This window comes from Passer montanus, unplaced genomic scaffold, assembly GCF_014805655.1.
Source record: "Passer montanus isolate IOZ18808 unplaced genomic scaffold, ASM1480565v1 scaffold117, whole genome shotgun sequence".
NCBI lineage: Eukaryota > Metazoa > Chordata > Aves > Passeriformes > Passeridae > Passer > Passer montanus.
The window spans coordinates 686,803-705,549 of NW_024358389.1; the positions used below are offsets into that span (position 1 = coordinate 686,803).

General features: G+C 56.7%; 2 protein-coding genes across 4 annotated transcripts in view; both read left to right on the top strand.

Moving 5' to 3' along the window:
• ZNF385C (zinc finger protein 385C) overlaps positions 1-18,747 on the top strand; it is a 46,305-nt gene that overhangs the window by 21,943 nt on the left and 5,615 nt on the right. For both annotated transcript variants that reach the window (XM_039697175.1, XM_039697176.1), the window contains exons 3-5: positions 11,523-11,665; positions 16,067-16,177; positions 18,245-18,416. In XM_039697175.1, coding sequence (XP_039553109.1) covers positions 11,523-11,665; positions 16,067-16,177; positions 18,245-18,416 — 426 coding nt within the window. The remainder of the gene's footprint in view (positions 1-11,522; positions 11,666-16,066; positions 16,178-18,244; positions 18,417-18,747) is intronic.
• Positions 1,123-7,030, top strand: CUNH17orf113 (chromosome unknown C17orf113 homolog). Of its 2 annotated transcripts, XM_039697174.1 has the most exons (3): positions 1,123-1,582; positions 3,244-3,868; positions 4,806-7,030. In XM_039697174.1, exons 2-3 carry the CDS (start codon positions 3,350-3,352, stop codon positions 6,336-6,338), a joined length of 2,052 nt encoding a protein of 683 aa, XP_039553108.1. In that variant the 5' UTR covers positions 1,123-1,582; positions 3,244-3,349; the 3' UTR covers positions 6,339-7,030. The 2 variants fall into 2 exon arrangements, with proteins under 2 accessions (XP_039553108.1, XP_039553107.1); XM_039697173.1 differs by lacking the exon at positions 1,123-1,582 and having other exon boundaries at positions 1,907-3,868.

Sequence of the window (18,747 nt, forward strand, 5' to 3'; positions counted from 1 at the left end):
TCAGCTGACAGACCCAGGCTAGATGCCCACCTGATGCCCGCTGCTCCCTGCACCTGGGGGGAAGCGCTCCAGCAGGTGAGCGTGGGCAGGCACAGGGCAAGGCTTGGGGCTCCACAACCCGGGGCTGCTGTGGCCACCATGTCCACTGTCCCTGTGGCCAGGCCACCACATGCACCATCCCCATAGCCTGGCCACCACGTCCACTATCCTCGTGGCCTGGCCACCATGTCCACCATCCCTGTAGCCCAGCCACCACGTCCTCTGCCCCCGTGGCCTGGCCACCACTTCCACTGTCCCCATGGCCTGGCCACCATGTCCTCTGTCCCCCTGGTGGGGCCACCATGTCCTCTGTCCCCATAGCCTGGCCACCAGGTCCACTATCCTCATGGCCCGGCCACCATGTCCATCATCCCTGTAGCCCAGCCACCACGTCCTCTGCCCCCATGGCCTGGCCACCATGTCCACTGTCCCCATGGCTGGACTGCCACATCTGCCATCCCCATGGCCCGGCCACCACGTCCTCTGCCCCCGTGGCCTGGCCACCACTTCCACTGTCCCCATGGCCTGGCCACCATGTCCTCTGTCCCCCTGGTGGGGCCACCATGTCCTCTGTCCCCATAGCCTGGCCACCATGTCCACCATCCCCATGGCCTAGCCACTACATCCTTTGTCCCCCTGGTGAGGCCACCATGTCCCCTGTCCCCCTGGCCGGCCACCATGTCAGCTGTCCCCTGGCCAGGCCACCATGTCCACTATCCCCATGGCCCCGCCACCACGTCTGCTGTCCCTGTAGCCTGGCCACCACATCCCCTGTCGCCCTGGCCGGGCCACCACATCCACCGTCCCTGTGGCCCGGCCACGGCCACTGTCCCCATGGCCTGGCCACCATGTCCTCTGTCCCCCTGGTGGGGCCACCATGTCCTCTGTCCCCATAGCCTGGCCACCATGTCCACCATCCCCATGGCCTAGCCACCACATCCTTTGTCCCCCTGGCCGGCCACCATGTCCCCTGTCCCCCTGGCCGGCCACCATGTCAGCTGTCCCCTGGCCAGGCCACCATGTCCACTATCCCCATGGCCCCGCCACCACGTCTGCTGTCCCTGTAGCCTGGCCACCACATCCCCTGTCGCCCTGGCCGGGCCACCACATCCACCGTCCCTGTGGCCCGGCCACGGCCGCGGGGCCTTCCCCATCCCGGCCACCGCTAGTGGCCACTGCCGCCGTGAGCTGCCGGGAGCATCCGTGAGGCAGACGGTCCCCGCTCGCCGCAAGATGGCTGCTCCCGTGCTCCGGTGAGCGCGGGCGGCCGCCGCAGCCTTTGTTCCCGCAGCCGCCGCGCTCGGGGCCGCGGGGGCTGCGGGGCCGCCTCACAAACGCCCCGCTATTTTTTTAAATTTTATTTTTGGCTTTTGCGTTGCTTGTCTGGGTTTTTTTTTTTTTTTTTTTTTTTTTTGTTTGTTGTTTTGTTTTTTGTTTTGATTTTTTTCCCCCAAATTAGATTATTTTAATTTTTTTTTTTTATATTTAAAATCTGGCAAGTTTGCAAGCCCCCCACCCCAAAGCTTATGGCAGCCTTTCCATGGTACGTATGTAGGGGCGGGCGAGCGGGGTGGGCACGCCGGGCTGGGCGCTGGGGCTGCCCCGCTCATCCTCCCGGGCACGGCGATGCTCCGGGCGCAGGGGCTCGTCCTCCCACAGCGAAATCCCCACCGTGCCCAAACTGAGGAGGGGGAGCGGAGCGCGACCCCCGTGCCGAGCCCCCCGGGCTGCGCAGGGCTGTGCCCCGCGGGCAGCGCGCCGAGGGGCGCTGGGCTGCAGCCGGAGCGCGGCGGGGGCTGCGGGAATGGTGCGGTGGGGAGAGGTGCCACGGAGCTCTGCTCCATCCCAGCCCCCGCCCCGGCCTCGCGCATCCCACACACTAATTGCTGCTCTTTTTTTCTTTTCTTCCCAAGGCAGCAGCTTCTGCTGGAGCAAGTGCTGGTGGGGGTGGGCTGTGGGGATGGTTTGGGAGAGAATGGGGTCAGTGACAGGCAAAGAGCACAGGAATGCTCCCCCTGGGGCCATTGCAGCCCGGCACAGGGATGGATGGGGTCGGAATGGATGGGGTCGCTGTGCCAGGCTGCGGTGCAGGTCACTCCAGGGCCACCTGCCAGCCTTGTCCAGGGCACCTCGTGGGAAGCACTGGCTCTGTGGGGATGGGTGTTTGCAGCACTGGGAGTCGTGGTGGTGTCCTAACTCCTGAAATGTGAGGTTTCCTTCCCCTGCTCCCACAGTGCTGTGGGAATGGCTCTGGTTTGGGGGCTTGTTCTTCAGAAAAACCCCAAATTCCTCATCATGTCTCAGCAAGTCATGTGGACTGATGGTATTCCCCAGTTTTCTTGCTGCTCAGTGTCCACGTTCTTTCTTTTTCCCTCTGCATTTTGGTTCTCCCCTTTCCCCATGCAGCGCTGGGTTCTTCCCCCTTCTTTCACCAACACTTTTATCAAGGCTCAGTTTGGATTTTCAGTCTGGTTCATGGAGAAATGTGAGTTCAGACTCAGCGGGCCTGAAGTGTAGGGAGGAGCTCAAGTGTATGCTTAAACCCTTCAGATCCTGGTTTGGTTTAAGTGCTTTGCAGCCTCTAGCTCAGTAGGCATTTGGGAGCTTGGCCTGGAGTGCATCCAGTGTGTCACCCCCAGGGAGGGACACTGGGATGCCACTGAGTGTGGAGAGCATGGCTCTGCTGCCATGGGACCTGCCACGGCTTTGGCAATTCCCTGGAAGAGGGACAAGCCAGAGAGCACACGTGTGCCCACAAGCACGTGTGTCTGAGCTAGCTCCCAGTCACTCTTGTTCTGCTCCAGGGCCCTGGCACTCACTGCCAGCCGCAGGTGCTGCTCCTCTGGGGCTGAACGCTCTGTTTTGGGTGTTTCAGCCAGCGCTGAGCCTTCCTCACCTTCCCGGTGCCAGCACAGTGGGGAAGGCCGCTCCGAGGGGAAGCGTGTGCGTGTTCCTGTGCTGATGGGACCATTTGTGTGTGTGCCAGTCCCACCAGTGACACCGAGAGCTTCTGGTGGTGCTGATGAGGTGCTTGATGGGATCCCCATGTGCGGTGCTGGGGCTGTTGCACAGCCTGACCTGCCCTCAGCACCGCTGTCACCACTGCTGTCACCGTGCCACTGTCGCTTGTGCCACCACAGCCGAGCCCCAGCTGAGCTTTGCAGGGCCCTAATCCCATTTCCCTTGTGTCTCTTTCATCTCCAGTCGGACCAGGAGAGTGGTAATAGACCTTCTTACTAAATTAAATGTGCACGCTGCTCCTCAAGGCACGGTGCGGCTCAACCTTAGTTGATCCCCCAGCCACAGCAGTATGGTGCCTCCGGGGAAAAAGCCAGCTGGGGAAACTTCCAATTCCAATAAAAAGTGCAAGCGCTATTTCAATGAGCACTGGAAGGAGGAATTTACCTGGCTGGAGTTTGACTATGAGAGGAAGCTCATGTTTTGCACAGAGTGCCGGCAGGCGCTGGTGAAGAACAAGCACGGTAAGGCGGAGAACGCCTTCACCGTGGGCACGGACAACTTCCAGCGCCACGCGCTGCTGCGGCACGTCACCTCCGGGGCGCACCGCCAGGCGCTGGCCGTCAACCGCGAGCAGCTGGCCTTCGACACGCGTGTCCACGGCCACCCCGAGCTGCGCCCGCTCATCAAGGTGGAGGTGAACCCCGCCAAGGTGGCCGTCCTCACCACGGTCTACTGGATGGCCAAGGAGGAGATCGCGGATGAGAAGTGCTCCTCCCTGCTCAGCTTCCAGAAGTTCAACCTGTGCCAGGCGCTGCTGGCCTCGGAGCACAGCGAGTTCTACCAGCCTGGCAGCGTCAGGGAGATGCAGGTGTGTACGGGGGGCTGGGGGGTTGCACTTAGGTGGGCACTGCGCCCGGCAGGGCAGGGACGGTGCCCGCGCCCACCCAGCTCCCCCAGCCTGCCCGGCTGCTTTGCAGGATGGAAGCTGATTGTCTCACGAGTTCAATTAGCACTGTGGGTTTTGCGTCTTTTGCCCTAAAGTAAGTGACCAGAAAGATCAAGTAGCCGGAGAGTTTGAGAGGGATTTCTGATTTTTACGAACGCTTCATGCCTGCTAAAATCAAATTAAATTTTTAGTGAGTCTTGGCCGTTTGCCAGGCTTTCCAGCTCTCTGCAGAGCCTTATTTTGCTACTGATAGACTAAACCCACTAATTAGGTTTCCCAGCCTGTGGTGATCCTTGCAGCACTCACACACACAGAGGAAGTTTTCCCTCCGAACTGGGGAGTTTGCCTGAAATGGGGTGAATGTGAGTAAATGAGTAGAGATGGAAAAAATGTTGCCATTTTGCTGCTGCTCTTGCCCCTGCTGGGCCAGTGAAGTGGAGCTGCTGGAGTTGAAAGGGGCAGGTGGGTTCCTGGTGTCCTGCCTCACTGCCAGCATAGGTGGGAGCTTGGGAATGGGATGTTGGGGGCTTGAGGGGTCAGTGCTGCTGGTGGTGCTGTGTCCTGCTGCATCTGTGGGGCTCTGTCCCCAAGCTCAGAACAGGAACCCCCAAGCTTTCAGCAGCTTCCCATGGTGCTTGAGCTGCCAAACAGGAGCAGGAGAAAGCTTATTACGGAAAAAGAAACTGATTTCCAGCCTCTTGTAAGGGCTTTTCCCTGGCTCGGGGCTCCTGCGCTGCAGGAGCCCGTGGGTGGGAGCCCACCCGCTCACTCTGTGCCAAGTGCTGCTCATCTCCCACTGCCTCTGAATCTCATTTGTGTTTCTCTCTCCCTCCCTGCACCCCTCCTTCAACTGGCCCAGGCAGCCATTGCCAAAGTCCTCCACAACGAGGACAGGCACAGGATCAAAGCCTCGCCGTTCATTGGGCTGGTGGTGGACGAGACAGTGGACGTCCTGGAGCACCGCAGCCTCGCCGTGTTCACCACCACTGTCTCCCCCTGCAACGGGCAGACCTCCACCACCTTCCTGGGCAGCTTCGAGCTGCCTGCCGGGGAGGCCTCCACTGTGGCAGGCAAGGTGGGCGAGGTGATGCGCTCCTTTGGCATCCCCACCATGAAGCTCACCTGGCTCAGCGCCGACAGCGCCTCGCTGGTGGCCGAGCGGCTGAGCGGGGTGGGGACGGCGCTGACCTCGCTCTGCCCGCTCCTCACTGAGGTGCACTGCCTGTCCCACGGCACCTCCCTGCTGCTGGCTGAGAGCATCAGCACCATTGAGTACCTCCAGAAGTATGAGACCACTGTGGATGCTGTGTATAGGCTCTACTCCAGCTCCCAGGGGGAAGGGAGTAGCCTGCAGGAGCTGCGGAGAGTCCTGGACCTCTGTGAGATAGACCTCGGGAGCCCCAAAGCCATCCACTGGACTTCAATCTTCCCAGCTGTAGAAGCCATTGACTCCTCATGGCCCACACTGGTGCTGCTGCTGGAGAGCCAGGCGGAGCGCTCACCCGTGGCCCGTGGCCTCTGTGAAGAGCTCAAGAAGTTCCAGTTTGTGGCCTTCACCAAGATCCTCCTGGATGTCCTCCCCATCTTCCAGAAGCTCAGTCGTTTCTTCCAGATCGAGGATTTTGACCTCTCCATCTTGAAGCCCATAGTCTCAGCCACAGCCACCACTCTGCAGGCCCAGCAGAGCACCAGTGGCCAGAACCTCCGGGAGTTCCTCAGTGAGATGAACAAGCACCCCCAGGACGCCCGGGAGGGCGAGAGCCGCCTCTACTACAAGGGTGTTGAGCTGGCCAACTGCTCCCAAGTGCACCTGAAACACTTTGAGCACCTGAAGGACAGCTACCTGGAGAGGGTGCGGGGCAACCTGCTGGACAGGTTCCCCAGCAGCGTCCTGGAGGCCATCAGCTCCTTCTCTGCCATCTTCAACCCCAAGTGCTACCCCCAGTCTCTGGAGGACATCGGCAGCTATGGGGTCAGCGAGCTGAACTTCCTGCTGCGGGTGTACTCACGGGTGGTGGTGAGCGAGAGGGCCCTGAGCGACTTCCCCCTCTTCAAGCGCATCGTCTTCAGCCTCAGCCAGCTCTCCTTCAAGGACCTCTGTGTCAAGCTGGTCTACAGCAGCTCCGAGATGCACGAGCTCTTCCCGGACTTCGCCGTGCTGGCAGCTATTGCGCTGGCCTTGCCGCTGGGCTCGGCCCTTGCCGAGAAGATCAGCCGGGGCCGGGAGCTGCTGAGGCGCGGCCGGTCGCGGCCTGCCAAGGCCGAGGCGCTCTCTGACCTCATGAAGATCGCCCTGGACGGGCCGGCCATCAGCGAGTTCAACTTCGCCTTGGCCATCGAGTACTATGAGAGCATGAGGGAGCCCGGGTTCATCGTGGCGCCGGTGAAGTGAGCGTGGCTGGTGTGGCTCCTGGGGCAGGAGCCGGGGCCTGCGGGCAGCCCCCAGGGCCACAGCGCTGCCTTTCCACATCACCGGTCACTGCTGGGCAGCTGCAGGGCATGGTGACCTCTCTGTGCTGGGAAGAGAAACAGGATCCTTTGCAAAGCCATGCTGGTCCCGTGACCATCCCTCCCTCATGCCCCAAACCTCTCTTTGAATAGCCCAGAATTCAGAGTCCTGGGGCCACCTGAGCTCCCAAATTGCCATGAGTTTTTTCCAAGGGTTTGTCATCATTTTGTTTTAGGGAGATGAAGGCAAAGCTCTTGAGCTCAAATGTCACGTTGCCTTTGCACAAAGATACCCAGCAGCTTTTGCTTAATGCTCTGCAAAAATATGGGATTTCTGCTACTCTGGAGCCTGGAGAGGGAATGCAGAAAAGGCAGCGCATCCTCCGAGCTCTGCGCCGACCCCAACATGCCTGGCGGTGTCGTGTTGGTGTTCCTTGCACACAGCACAGGGTATTTTTAGCAGTGGCATCAAGTCATGATCATTTCAAGAGCAAGAGATTTAGGGAATGATATTGTAATGGCTGAGGAAATGTAACTTTAAATGTATCATTGTGTACATATGTGTATGTGTGTATATATATAAATATACATATATAAATATCTATATTAAAAAGGTCTATCTTAATTTTCCTAAAGTTTAAAGATATCTAAAAGGACTTTTTTTTTTTTTTTTTGCAAGGACAGAATAAATTGTGAGCAGGGGTCCAATAACAATCAATAGCTAATTCTTATTCTTTCCAAAACATCCTCACGTCCCCAAGTTCCCTTTGCACCCTGAGCTCTTGGCAACCTGCAGTCTGGGAGAAAGTCCTTCAACACCAGCTTTTGGGGCCAGCTGGAGGTGTTCAGCTCATATTTCTGCTCTGAAGTGTTGCTCTCTGTCCCGAGGTGAGCAGAGCTGTTGGTGCCTGCAGCAGCCTGGAGCTCGGGCCCCTCTGCCCAGGGGTCTGGGGTGTTCCAGTGTGATGGGGCTTTGCTGGTTGTCACTTGGAGGGCTGTTTCCTTCACTTCAGACTGATTCTCATCAGCAATAAACCCCGTGCAGCAGCATGAAGCATTACCTCAGTTGAATCCTGAGTGCCAGGTCCTCTGCTGGGGCTGCCAAAAGCTGGAAATGGGAGGATGTAGCAGATCTGCTGCCCCACACTCCAGCTCTGGTTGCTCTGGGAGTCCAGTGCAGTGCAATCTGTTTGTTACTAATCCAGATCCCAGAGGTGCTGGGGCTGCACTGGTGCTGCCGTCGTGGTCCAGTGTTGTGACTGGGGGTTGCTGTTCTTCTCTGGCCACCAGCCTTTGGCACTGGGGAGCCTCCTGGAAACATGCTTGGCCAGAGACAAAACCTTTAAAGCCCTGGGTAAGGATTTGGAGACACCATCAAAATTTGCCGAGAACATCTCCCAAGCAGGAGGGAGCCTCTGTGTGAATAAACAGCTCCATCTCCATCTGGCCTGGGCAGACTCTGCACCAGATGCTCACTGAGGCGGCGGCGTCTGCAGGGATGGGTCCTTGGCAGGCTCGTGTTGGTATGAGAACCTGCAGCCTTCAGAAGCGGCTCTGGGAGGTTCACACAGGCAGGTGACAGAGCACAACAGTTGCTCTGCTCTGCCTCACAGGGAGCAGGAGAAAAACCTGCTGCAGGTGTGTGTTCAGTGGCTGTGTAGGGTGAAGGGGTGGGGACAGGCTGGGGGGGACGGCCAGGCACAGTCTGGGTGAGTTTGGTTAAATGTAGGGCTGAAAATTCCTTTAAATTCTGAGGGATCCCTACAAAAGTCACTTGTGTGTGGGACAGGACCTGGGCTGAGCTCCAGAGGGCTGGGAAGGGGCTGAGCCCCAAGCAGGGGACACGCAGCACCACATCAGGGACATGGTGGCTTTGACACCGCTTGGTCAGGCCTGGGCTGTACCTGTGGAACTGGGGGGGCACAGAGACAACCCCCCCAAACTGCAGCAGGTGCTCATGCCAGGAGCACGTGGCTCCTGTGCTCCTCTCCTTGCAGCAGCCCCTTGGAATGCTCTGCAGGAGCACATCCTGTCCCAGGAGGACCCACAGTGCCAGAGCAGCAGCGTTCTCTGTGGAGGTGGGGGATCCTCTGCCAAAACGGGGGGGGACAGAGCAGGGGCTGTGACAAAAAGCTGAACCACTGGGGGCCTGTTCACCCACCTGCTGCTGGCCATGCCTGTCACCTTGCCTAAGGTCGTGTCATTCTATACAGACCTGGGACCCTGCCACTCGCCCAAAAGCAAATCTCCTTAATTGAGTGTCTAATGAATACCTAAAAATACTGCCCTCAGCTGCTGCTGGAATCTGCCCTGCAGCAAAGGTAAGGCAGGACCCACAATGCCATAGCCCTGTAACCTTGGGAAGGTGCCTCAAGAGCATCCTGTGGGCGCCCCAGCAGGGTGTTGTGACATGCTGGGGTGGCCTCAGCCCTCTCCCTGCTCCTTAGGGTCCTGTCTGCTTCAGGAACAAAGCCAAGTGAGAAAAACCTGCCCATCTGCAGGGTCTCACAGGGTTTCTGAGCTCTCTCTAACTGCCTGGTTTATCCCAGTCCAGAAGGTGTTTAATCCACAAATTTGAGCTCAGGGGTGTGCCAAAGAGGCTGACATATCTTCTCACCCCCTTGGTGGGCAGCAGCTGCTGCAGGTAGTGGCTGATCCTGGGAGTCTGTGTCCCCTCAGCACTCGTCCTGTGCCTGCCCAGTGCAGGAGCTGCTCCCCAGGGACTGAATCCTTCAGCCCAAGCATTAGCTGAGCTGCAGCACCCCTTCTTGTAGTCACTGATTTTGGGGGTGAGGTGATCGCCCACCTCTTGTTCCTCCCATATGTGTATATATATATATAAAACCCATATATATATAAAAAATATATATAAAACGTAAATATATAACATACATATATTCCATACCTATATATGTATGTATGTATATGTATGTATATAGGGTGTGCCAAAGAGGCTGACGTATCTTCTCAGTACCCTTGGTGGGCAGCAGCTGCTGCAGGTAGTGGCTGATCCTGGGAGTCTGTGTCCCCTCAGCACTCGTCCTGTGCCTGCCCAGTGCAGGAGCTGCTCCCCAGGGACTGAATCCTTCAGCCCAAGCATTAGCTGAGCTGCAGCACCCCTTCTTGTAGTCACTGATTTTGGGGGTGAGGTGATCGCCCACCTCTTGTTCCTCCCATATGTGTATATATATATATAAAACCCATATATATATAAAAAATATATATAAAACGTAAATATATAACATACATATATTCCATACCTATATATGTATGTATGTATATGTATGTATATTATAGATGAGTATAGGTATATATAGGTACATGTATGTGTATGTGTATGTATATGTATATTATATATATGTATATTTTAAATATATATATGTATATCTATATATTAAAATATATTAAATATATAACTATATTAAATATATAAATACAAAAAAGTGTGTGTAGAGATAGATATATAGACATAGATATAGATATAAATATAGATATAGATATATGTGTGTCTATATATATATATTTTTTGTTTTTAAGGCCAGTGCAAAGCACCCTGGCTGTGATGAGTTGCACCCCTCATCATCCAGCCCCAAATGCCTTTGCTGCTCTCTGTGGGGCCCCGGCTGTGTGTGCTGGGGGGTCCCAGGGCAGCTCCTCTGGCGCCAGCCCGGCCGTCTCAAATGATTTGATGTAGAAACGCTGTTTCACGCCTCAGAAGGTTAATTATGCACCCCTCACCCAGTGCTGCTCGCTGCTGCTGCTGCTGCGATGTTATTTATTTATTTTTGAGCGGTTTCGCAGATTTCCCTTCTGGGCGACTCTGGAATTAACTCGATCAGTGCACGCCTGATGAAGCAAACTGTAATTCCTCCCCGGAGTCAGGCCTGGCTCGGGGATGCTCCGGTGCCGTGGCAGAGCCTCCACGTGCGCTCGCCCAGAAAGAGGTCGTTGGTGCCCGTGGGGCTGGCGACGAGCACTGGCTGCTCAAATCCAGGGAATCTCTCAAACTTTGAATTTCAGATGCGTGTCTCAGGTCCTGCAGCAGCTGGGATTGGCATGGGGTGGGTGCAGAGCAGAGTGAGGAGCAGCACCAGCCTGGTTCTGGGTGTGGGGCTGGAGGGGGGCTCAGGCTCGGTGCTGTCACAGGAGGTGCTGGTGGAGGGTGTTTCTGCTGTGGCAGTGGGTGCTGGCCAGTCAGCCTCCCACAAGGGTTTTCTCGGGTCCAGGGGGGTGGTGGGATGGGGTTGTGGTGTGCTGGGTCAAGGGATCCATGATGCCTTTGAGGGGGAAAAGAACCCAAGCCTCAAAAAAACCCCAAAGGAATGAGGAACGTTGACCTTGTCCTTGCTGCAGGAAACGGGACGGGGCTGTGGGTGGGTTGCAGGGGTGTGAGCCTGTGTGGGATGTGGATGGGCTCTTCTGGATCACAGCACTCTGAAACCATTTCTTATTTATTGTGTCTGATTAGTTCATTTATTTTATTTTATCTTTCTCCCCTCCTTGCTGCCAGAGCTGGGCAGGGACTCCCTCTGCCACTTGGGGGATGCTTCCCTGTGCTCATCATCTGTGATGAGCATGAGCTGGGATGGGGAGCAGGCTGGAGACAGATCTCTGCTTGGCCTCCCTTCCTTCCTTCCCTCTGTCCCACGGGTGTTTTCTGTTGAAACAGAACATTATTAATAACTCCAGGCTATTTTTAAATCTCACGCTGGAGCGCGTGGTTCATTTGCGGGGGACGGGGAGTGGTGGCTGTGCTGCAGGAGTGGGGGCAGCTCTGCCTCTGTCCCCAGCCCTTTGGCAGCCAAAACCTCACCAGCCGTGGTGAAGAGCTGGTGGTGCTGGTTTGGAGGAGCCCTGGGAAGGGGCTGCTTCCCTGGGGGAGGTTGGGACACCTTTTGAGGCTTTGGACTCCTGCGCGTGTCCACGCTGGGATGCGGCTGGAATTGGGGTGCTGGTTTGGAGCCTGGAAGGCAAAGGGGTGCCCACAACCACCCTGGGCTGGGGCCTCTCCCCGTGGGGGTTCTGTATCCATGGCAGATGTCCCTTGTGCGTGTCTGGTGTGCTCTGCCCTCCTGCTGCCAGCAGGGATCAGCAGTGCTGACGCTGCTCTCTCCCTCTGCCTGCCCAGGTCCCTCCGGACACAGCAGCCCCCTCTTAGCGTCGCTGCCCATCCCTGGCCGTCCTCTTCATCCTCCCTTGGACATCAAGCACTTTCTGACCTTCAGGCTCAACGGGACATCACCGCTCAACCTCTTCCCCAACTTCAACACGGTGAGTCCCCAGGAAGGATGGGCATGGGCTGCTGGATCCCTCCTCCCCTACAGCAGTCCTTTCTCTGCATGGCACCACCAGGTAGCTTCTGGTTTAATTCCTGGGGTCTGTGGCTGCTGGATGCCAGTGCAACATGCCCACTTTGCCCTTAGCTCGGAGAGGTTCCTGCCCAGCCAGTGCCTGTCAGTAGTAGAATTAAAAACATGGTTCATTTTAACCAAGATCAATTGGATTTTGCCCCTGGAATCAATAGTAATAAAGTAGCTCTGGAGAGCAGTTCATTAGTTGAAAATTAAATAAGGAAAAGAAAAGAAAGAGAATGTACTACAGATATGAGGGATGTGGCTGGTGCTGTGGATGTTGGGGTGGTCAGAGTGCTGGGGGGCTGCTCCCGCCCCCCACTTGGGCTCCAGGTCCCCAACCTTGGACCACCAACCCAGGTGTGTGGGGTGGGCAATGACACACATCTTTAGAGATGTTCCATTAGACAGTTAAACTGCCATGGATGTGACCAAGGACACAGAGAAGACCAAGGAAATGGTTTTCTCCCCACGCTGCCCTGCTCCCCCAGGCTGGTCCCAGCCCCATGGGGTCTCTGTAACCCCTGGGTGCTGCCTGGAATTGTTGTGGAGCAGGTTCTGCTCTGGGTAAGGCAGAATCTGGGGGCTTCTCCCCATCTCTGCCCCAGAGGCACTGTGTGCTCATGTTTTGGGGTTCATCAATGCCATTGTTTTCTCTTATGAGCCTGGAAATGGGACTGTCCTGAGCCCCCTTCCTGCTCACTGAACTTTTGTGAGAGGCTTTGAACTTAAACGTGCTTGGAAGGTGCAAATTGTCGCTGAGATCCTCAAAGACAGTTCAGAAATTAAGTGCAGGATTCCTGCTGCTGTTGAATGGGATTCAGGCTCTGAGTCCTTTAAGCTCTTTTGAAGCCCCAGCCCAGCCTCTCCCCGGGCTAATGAGCTGGAACACAGGACAGGAGGGGTTTTGATGCCATTAAAGTTCCTGCTTTTTGTCTGGACTCTTTTTTTAGTCGCTGGAGTCAGGAGTGAACTTGACCCAACGCCTGTTGTCCTCTCCTCTTGGCTCCCACCTGCCGCTGCCTCAGAGCCTGTTCACCCACGGCTGTTGCTTTAAAAAAATCAGTAATTTGGAAAATGAATCTGGTACTTGCTGGAGCCACGCAGTGTCACATGGCTGCTGTGCTCCATGTGGGCTCCTGCTGCAGAGGATGGGCCAGGCACAGAGAGAGATGCCAGGGGAGGCTGTCCCAGCCATCTGGGGACCTGGAGCCTGGTGTGTGCTGCTGGCTGATGGTCCAGGGGCAGGAGCTGCCCTTTGGGGTGTGCCTGTGCTGGAGATGTGGCCACAGGAGGCTGGGTGAGATGCAGGGTGTGCCAGGCTGGTGGCTCTGGAGGAGCCAGAGCAGAGCTTCCATCCCTCAGGATGAAGGGCTGGGACATCCCTGCAGCCTGAGCTGCTCTGGCAGCTCTGGAGGAGCCAGAGCAGAGCTTCCATCCCTCAGGATGAAGGGCTGGGACATCCCTGCATCCTGCTGGTCAGGCTCCACTTGAGCCTCAGTGTGGGGAGAGGGATGGAAGCAGCAGTCAGTCTGCCCCTTGCTGAGGTCGCTGCCACATTGGAGCTGCTCTGCAGCAGGATCTCAGGTTCTCCTTTCATGCCCTGCATGGCTGGTGATGCTGTGAGGGCTCAGCCATGCCCTGAAGAGCAGGAGCTGTTTGCACTGCCCAGCAGAACTCTGCACTCCGAGCAGGTCACAGGGCTCCCATGAACCCAGCAGATGTTTTACTCCAGAGCCAACAAAACCTTTCCAAGCTGCCTCCTGCCACTTAGAGCAACAACCAGGGGAAAAAAACCCTGACAGCACTGGAGGCACCTTGCTCCAAGGGCCCTTCCCTTAGCTTGGGATGTTGCAAATCCCCAGGACCCAGCAGCGCCTCGTAAAGCTCAGCAGACACGATCTGGAGGGATGCTGCATCCCTGTGAATTCCTGCCCTGACCTCAGTGGCCGCAGGGAGCTCGGCACAGGGATGGCTATTTATATCAGCAGGAACATCCAGGGATAAATAAAGTAGTGTGAGTCAATAGGAATTGACTATAAAGCCGGGATCTTTATTCCCCAAGACTGAGGTGCCCAAAGCCACCTCTGTTGCTGGCTCCATTCTTTTGGAAACCACCAGGAAGAGCCTCAATCCCTGGCTGCAGGCACTGGTAGGTAACCCCATGGGAGCTGGGGGGGCTTTTCCATGTCTGAGAGAGCTGCGAGGGCGTGCAGCAGGGAGGGATAGGGGGATGTTTGTGTTGGGATTTGGGGAGAAGCACGAGGGCTCTCAGGTGGCAGCAGCCTTCAGATATGCTTAGTGTGGGCTGGAGCTGGGCTGGGCTTCTGGCAAAGCACCTGGGACCATGTGTGCTCCCAGGGGGGTGGGCAGCTTGAGACAGTGCTTGGTTCCCTTTGGGACAGCAGGAGCAGCAGTGGCCAGCACGTGCCTTGGCTGGGCTGCTGGGGCTGGGGTGAGCAGCCAGGGCTGAGTGTGCTGGCCAGCCCAGCCCTGAGCCCTGAGTCCTGTGCCTGCCAGGGCAGTAGCAGGTGCTGTGGTGCACACAACTCTTGGTGTGCCACAGGGTGGAGCAGGGTGGACTTGGCTAAAGCACAGGGGGTGGAAAGGTCCAGGTTGGTGCCATCACCCTGGCATAACCCCAGGAGGATGAGGTGACCCTGTCCTGGGGCTGTTCAGCACCACCACCATGTAGTTGAGGCTCAGGCATGGCCTTGCTGCCACTGGCAGGGTTTGGATGAGACCAAGACAGTCCCTGGTCTCATTTGTGTCCTTGTGCCAGCATCTCCCTTTCCTCTGCATCCTCCTCTGATCCCCACCCTGCTCAGGGTGTGGATGAGCCCAAGGGAGCTGCTTGGTGGGTGCCAGTGTTGTTTGGTGGGAGCAACCAGCTGGAACCTGGTGGCTGACACTGCTGGGAAGGCTGGAGCCATTTTTCTTTTCTGAGTGGAAAGGTGGGTGTTTCTCTAGAAAACAAGTGCTGGCCCAGCAGCCCAGCACATGGCAATGTTTGTTGTCAGGCCTGGAGCAGCATCTTGGCCATCTGTAGCTTCCTCCAGGTCTCTGCCGAACCCCAAATGCCTCTTCATTTATATGCCAGATAAGTGAGTAAAATTTCATAGCAAACAGGCACTTCATTAATCACCTGCTTTTACCATTCTGCTCACTCCTGGAAAGGAATTTGGGGTCTTGATAATGGTGCTGTTGTCCAGGCATGTGCCTCGAAGACTGATGCACCTGTCTCGGCAGTGAAATAGCTCTGCAGAGAAATACGATCGCTGAAAACCCCGGGCTCTCCTGACAGCAGGGCTCAGATAAGATAATCTCCCTGTGCCACAGGCTAGGGAACAATACTTGCATTATAGATTGGAGCCACGCTCAGACAAAGAGGTTATTCTTATGTTTTCTTCCTTAATAAATGCATTTTGTTAAAAACAATTATGGCTTTTGGAAGCAGTTTGGTGCTTGGGCTGTGGAATGAGGCCGAGCCCTGAGGCGAGACAGAAGGGCCAGGGCCTGGCACTGGCCACATGCTTGGCCCCACCACAGCCCTGGGCAGGCTGGAGGACAGACGTGGCTCCTGGCAGGACACTGAGGTGGTTCTGTGTGTGCCCAGCCTGGTGACCGAGCTGTCATTGGTGGGTTTGGAGGGTGAAAGGCACATCTGGGCAGCAGAGGGGCTTTTGTGGGCACTGTATCTTGGGTGAGCTGTGTCTCTGGCAGCCAGCACTGGGGTCCCTCCTGCCCTGGCACCCATGTGGGCTGTCAGTGTCCTGGGGGCTGGCACACATGGCCCTGCCCGTGCCTTTGGCATTGCATGGGGACATCCCAACTCTCTGGTGAGGAGCACATGGAGAATGAATGGCCAGATGCTTGTTTTGGCCACCTCTGTCCCCCATTTTGGTGGTTTTTGCTCTTGCTGAGGTCAAGGGTAGCCAGTGAGGTTCACACAGAAACTGGTAAGTTGCCACCTGTGACACAAATGTCTTTGTGGGGGCAGAGGGGACTTGGGCACACGCTGGTCTCATCCCTTCTGCCAGACCACAGCTGACATTCACACCTGGTGGATTTGATGGATTCAGGCATGGTTTAAGCAGGACAGGAGCCAGTGCTGGCACAGCACGTTGCCCTGTGCAGGGGAGCCTCCATGGCCGCAGGGCTCCTCAGCAGATGCAGCCCCTCGCTCCTTGCAGAGCCCCTGGGAGCTCTGTGGCACTGGCAGTGGCTCCTTGGGAGTGTGACAGGCGTGGGGGTCACCAGATCCCGGTGCCACGCTGGGGCAGCCACCAGCACACGGCACCAGCCCTCCCTGCCCTTGCAGATGGACCCGGTGCAGAAGGCAGTGATCAGCCACACCTTCGGCGTGCCAGCCCCGCTCAAGAAGAAGCAGTTCATCTCCTGCAACATCTGCCACCTGCGCTTCAACTCTGCTGTAAGAGGGGCCACGCGTGGGGCTGGGAGTGAGGAGGGGGCACGGGGCCAGCCCCTGTCAGGGGTGTCCCCAACGATGGGTCAGTCTCATCCACGGGGGCTGTGGGCTGCTGGAGCTGCTCTTGCCTGCAGGGGAGCCATCCCAGCATGGCCATGCTGGATCTGCAGTGTCTGGGGCTGCTGCTGGCTCTGCCAGCAAAAAATCCCTGGTTCTGGGCTTCATGATTCCACTCCATGGCCAAGCAGCTCAGAAAAAGCATTGCTTCCTTCATTGCTCATTGCTTCCCTGTTTCAGGCTGCTTCCCAGCTAGAGGTGCTGTGCCAGGAGGGTCAGTCCCACAAGGTGCCCCTGTGAGCACCCCGTGCCCCCGTTCCTGCTCTGCCCATGTCCCTCCAGGTCCCCCCTGGCTGGCCCAGACCCTCACAGCCCGTGGGTGTTCCAGCGTGGAGGCTGTGACCTACTTTGGCTGCGCCCAGCCCCGTTCCAGCCCTGTTATCCAGGGGGAGTTTATTGTCTTTGCTAATGAGGCACCACGCTTGGACTCGCCCTTTGCTTTCCCACGTACCAGCCCCAGCTCCAGCCCCTGTTCCCAGCCCTTGGAAGGCCACAGGGGGAGGGAAGGGAAGGGATGGGGTAGGATGCTTCCCCCTGCTGAGCCCGGGAATCCTCAGCTGGCCCCCAGGAATGCTGTGCAAATTAATCTGTCCTACTCAGGGGTACAGTGTCTAATTCATGCTGGGGTTCCACTCCATAAATTGCCAAACTGGGGTTGTTTTGGGGGACAATGTAGCATTGTCCCTGCTGGGAGGGCACCAGTGTTCAGGGGAATTATTCTTGTGGCCATTTTTATCAGTTTGGTGCAGACACAAATCCATCAGAGTCACGCTTCATTATCCAGCGTTCACTGAGAGAGAGGAGCTGGGGACATGAACCATGTGTTGAACACCCCTCAGGATACAGTGGGTGACGTGTCATCCCCACCAAAAAACCTCTTTATTTCATTTTTACAGCAACAATTCATTGTACGTTTCTGGAGTCATAAATTTTGCCTGAAAGCTGCTTTTAGGAGTGACTCGATGCATTTAATCAGAGCAGGGTCCTTATCTCGCCAAGCAAGCAATGTGGGGATGTCTTAGAGAGTGATACCTTGGCCTCAATATGTTGGTGTCAGAGCAGGCAGGGGAGAGGAGGAAAATGCCTCTGTGAAACCCCTCTGTGCTACACCCCAGTGCCAAAACCCCTCTGTGCTACACCTCATTCCATCACATCCTCTGTGCTACACCCCACTTCCAAAATCCCTCTGTGCTACACCTCATTTCCAAAATCCCTCTGTGCTACACCCCACTGCCAAAAACCCCTCTGTGCTACACCCCAGTGCTAAAACCCCTCTGTGCTACTTTTGCCTGAAAGCTGCTTTTAGGAGTGACTCGATGCATTTAATCAGAGCAGGGTCCTTATCTCGCCAAGCAAGCAATGTGGGGATGTCTTAGAGAGTGATACCTTGGCCTCAATATGTTGGTGTCAGAGCAGGCAGGGGAGAGGAGGGAAATGCCTCTGTGAAACCCCTCTGTGCTACACCCCAATGCCAAAAACCCCTCAGTGCTGCATCTGCCCCTCTGTGATACACCCCAGTACCAACACCTCTCTGTGCTACACCTCACTGCCAACACCCCCTCTGTGCTACACCCCACTTCCAAAATCCCTCTGTGCTACACCTCATTTCCAAAATCCCTCTGTGCTACACCCCACTGCCAAAAACCCCTCTGTGCTACACCCCAGTGCTAAAACCCCTCTGTGCTACGCCTCATTCCATCACCTCCTCTGTGCTACACCCCACTCCCAACACCTCTCTGTGCTACACCTCACTGCCAAAAACCCCTCTGTGCTACACCCCAGTGCCAAAACCCCTTTGCAGTGGTCCTACCCTGGCGGTGGGTGCCACCAGGTAAGGTGGCTGCACTAGAAACCTGCCTGAGTGGCCACATCCTGGCTGTGAGCCCATCCCCTGCCCATGTCTGTCTGTCTGTCTGCCACAGCAGTGACCTGGTCGTCCCTCTCTCCCCCCAGAACCAGGCTGAAGCCCACTACAAGGGCCACAAGCACGCGCGGAGGCTGAAGGCCATCGAGGCCATGAAGAACAAGCAGAAGGTGGTGGGGGCTGCAGCGGGGACCCCTGGCCAGGACAGCACGGCCGACCTGGCCCCCAGCCCTGTGGGCAGTGGGGAGCTGGGCAGCACAGGTACGAGGAGGGCTGAGGAGGCTGTGGTTGGGGTGGAGAGGTGCCCCCTGAGCTCCTGTGGGGGAAGAGGAGGTGTTGTCCCTGTGATTTGGTGTCTCTGGGAGCGAGCTCTGTCCCACACATCCCCAGGGCTCTGCCACATGCAGGGATGGGGCTGGTGGGAGCTGAGGCAGCAGCAGGGTTTGGTGCTGAGCCCAGCTTCCCTGCACTACAGATAACAGCTGTAGAGAGACCTGGGGATGCATGCAGACACTGTCTGGGATGGTCTTGGGGAAGATGGGGATGCTCCCTGAAATCCAGAAAACCTGTTCAGGCACAGAGAACTTTCTCT

What these genes read in the sequence shown, in the direction of transcription:
- CUNH17orf113 (XM_039697174.1), top strand. Translation starts at nt 3,350, where the DNA reads ATGGTGCCTCCGGGGAAAAAGCCAGCTGGGGAAACTTCCAATTCCAAT. An exon ending in GCAGCGTCAGGGAGATGCAG is followed by an intron (nt 3,869 to 4,805) that starts GTGTGTACGGGG and finishes CAACTGGCCCAG; the next exon opens with GCAGCCATTGCCAAAGTCCT.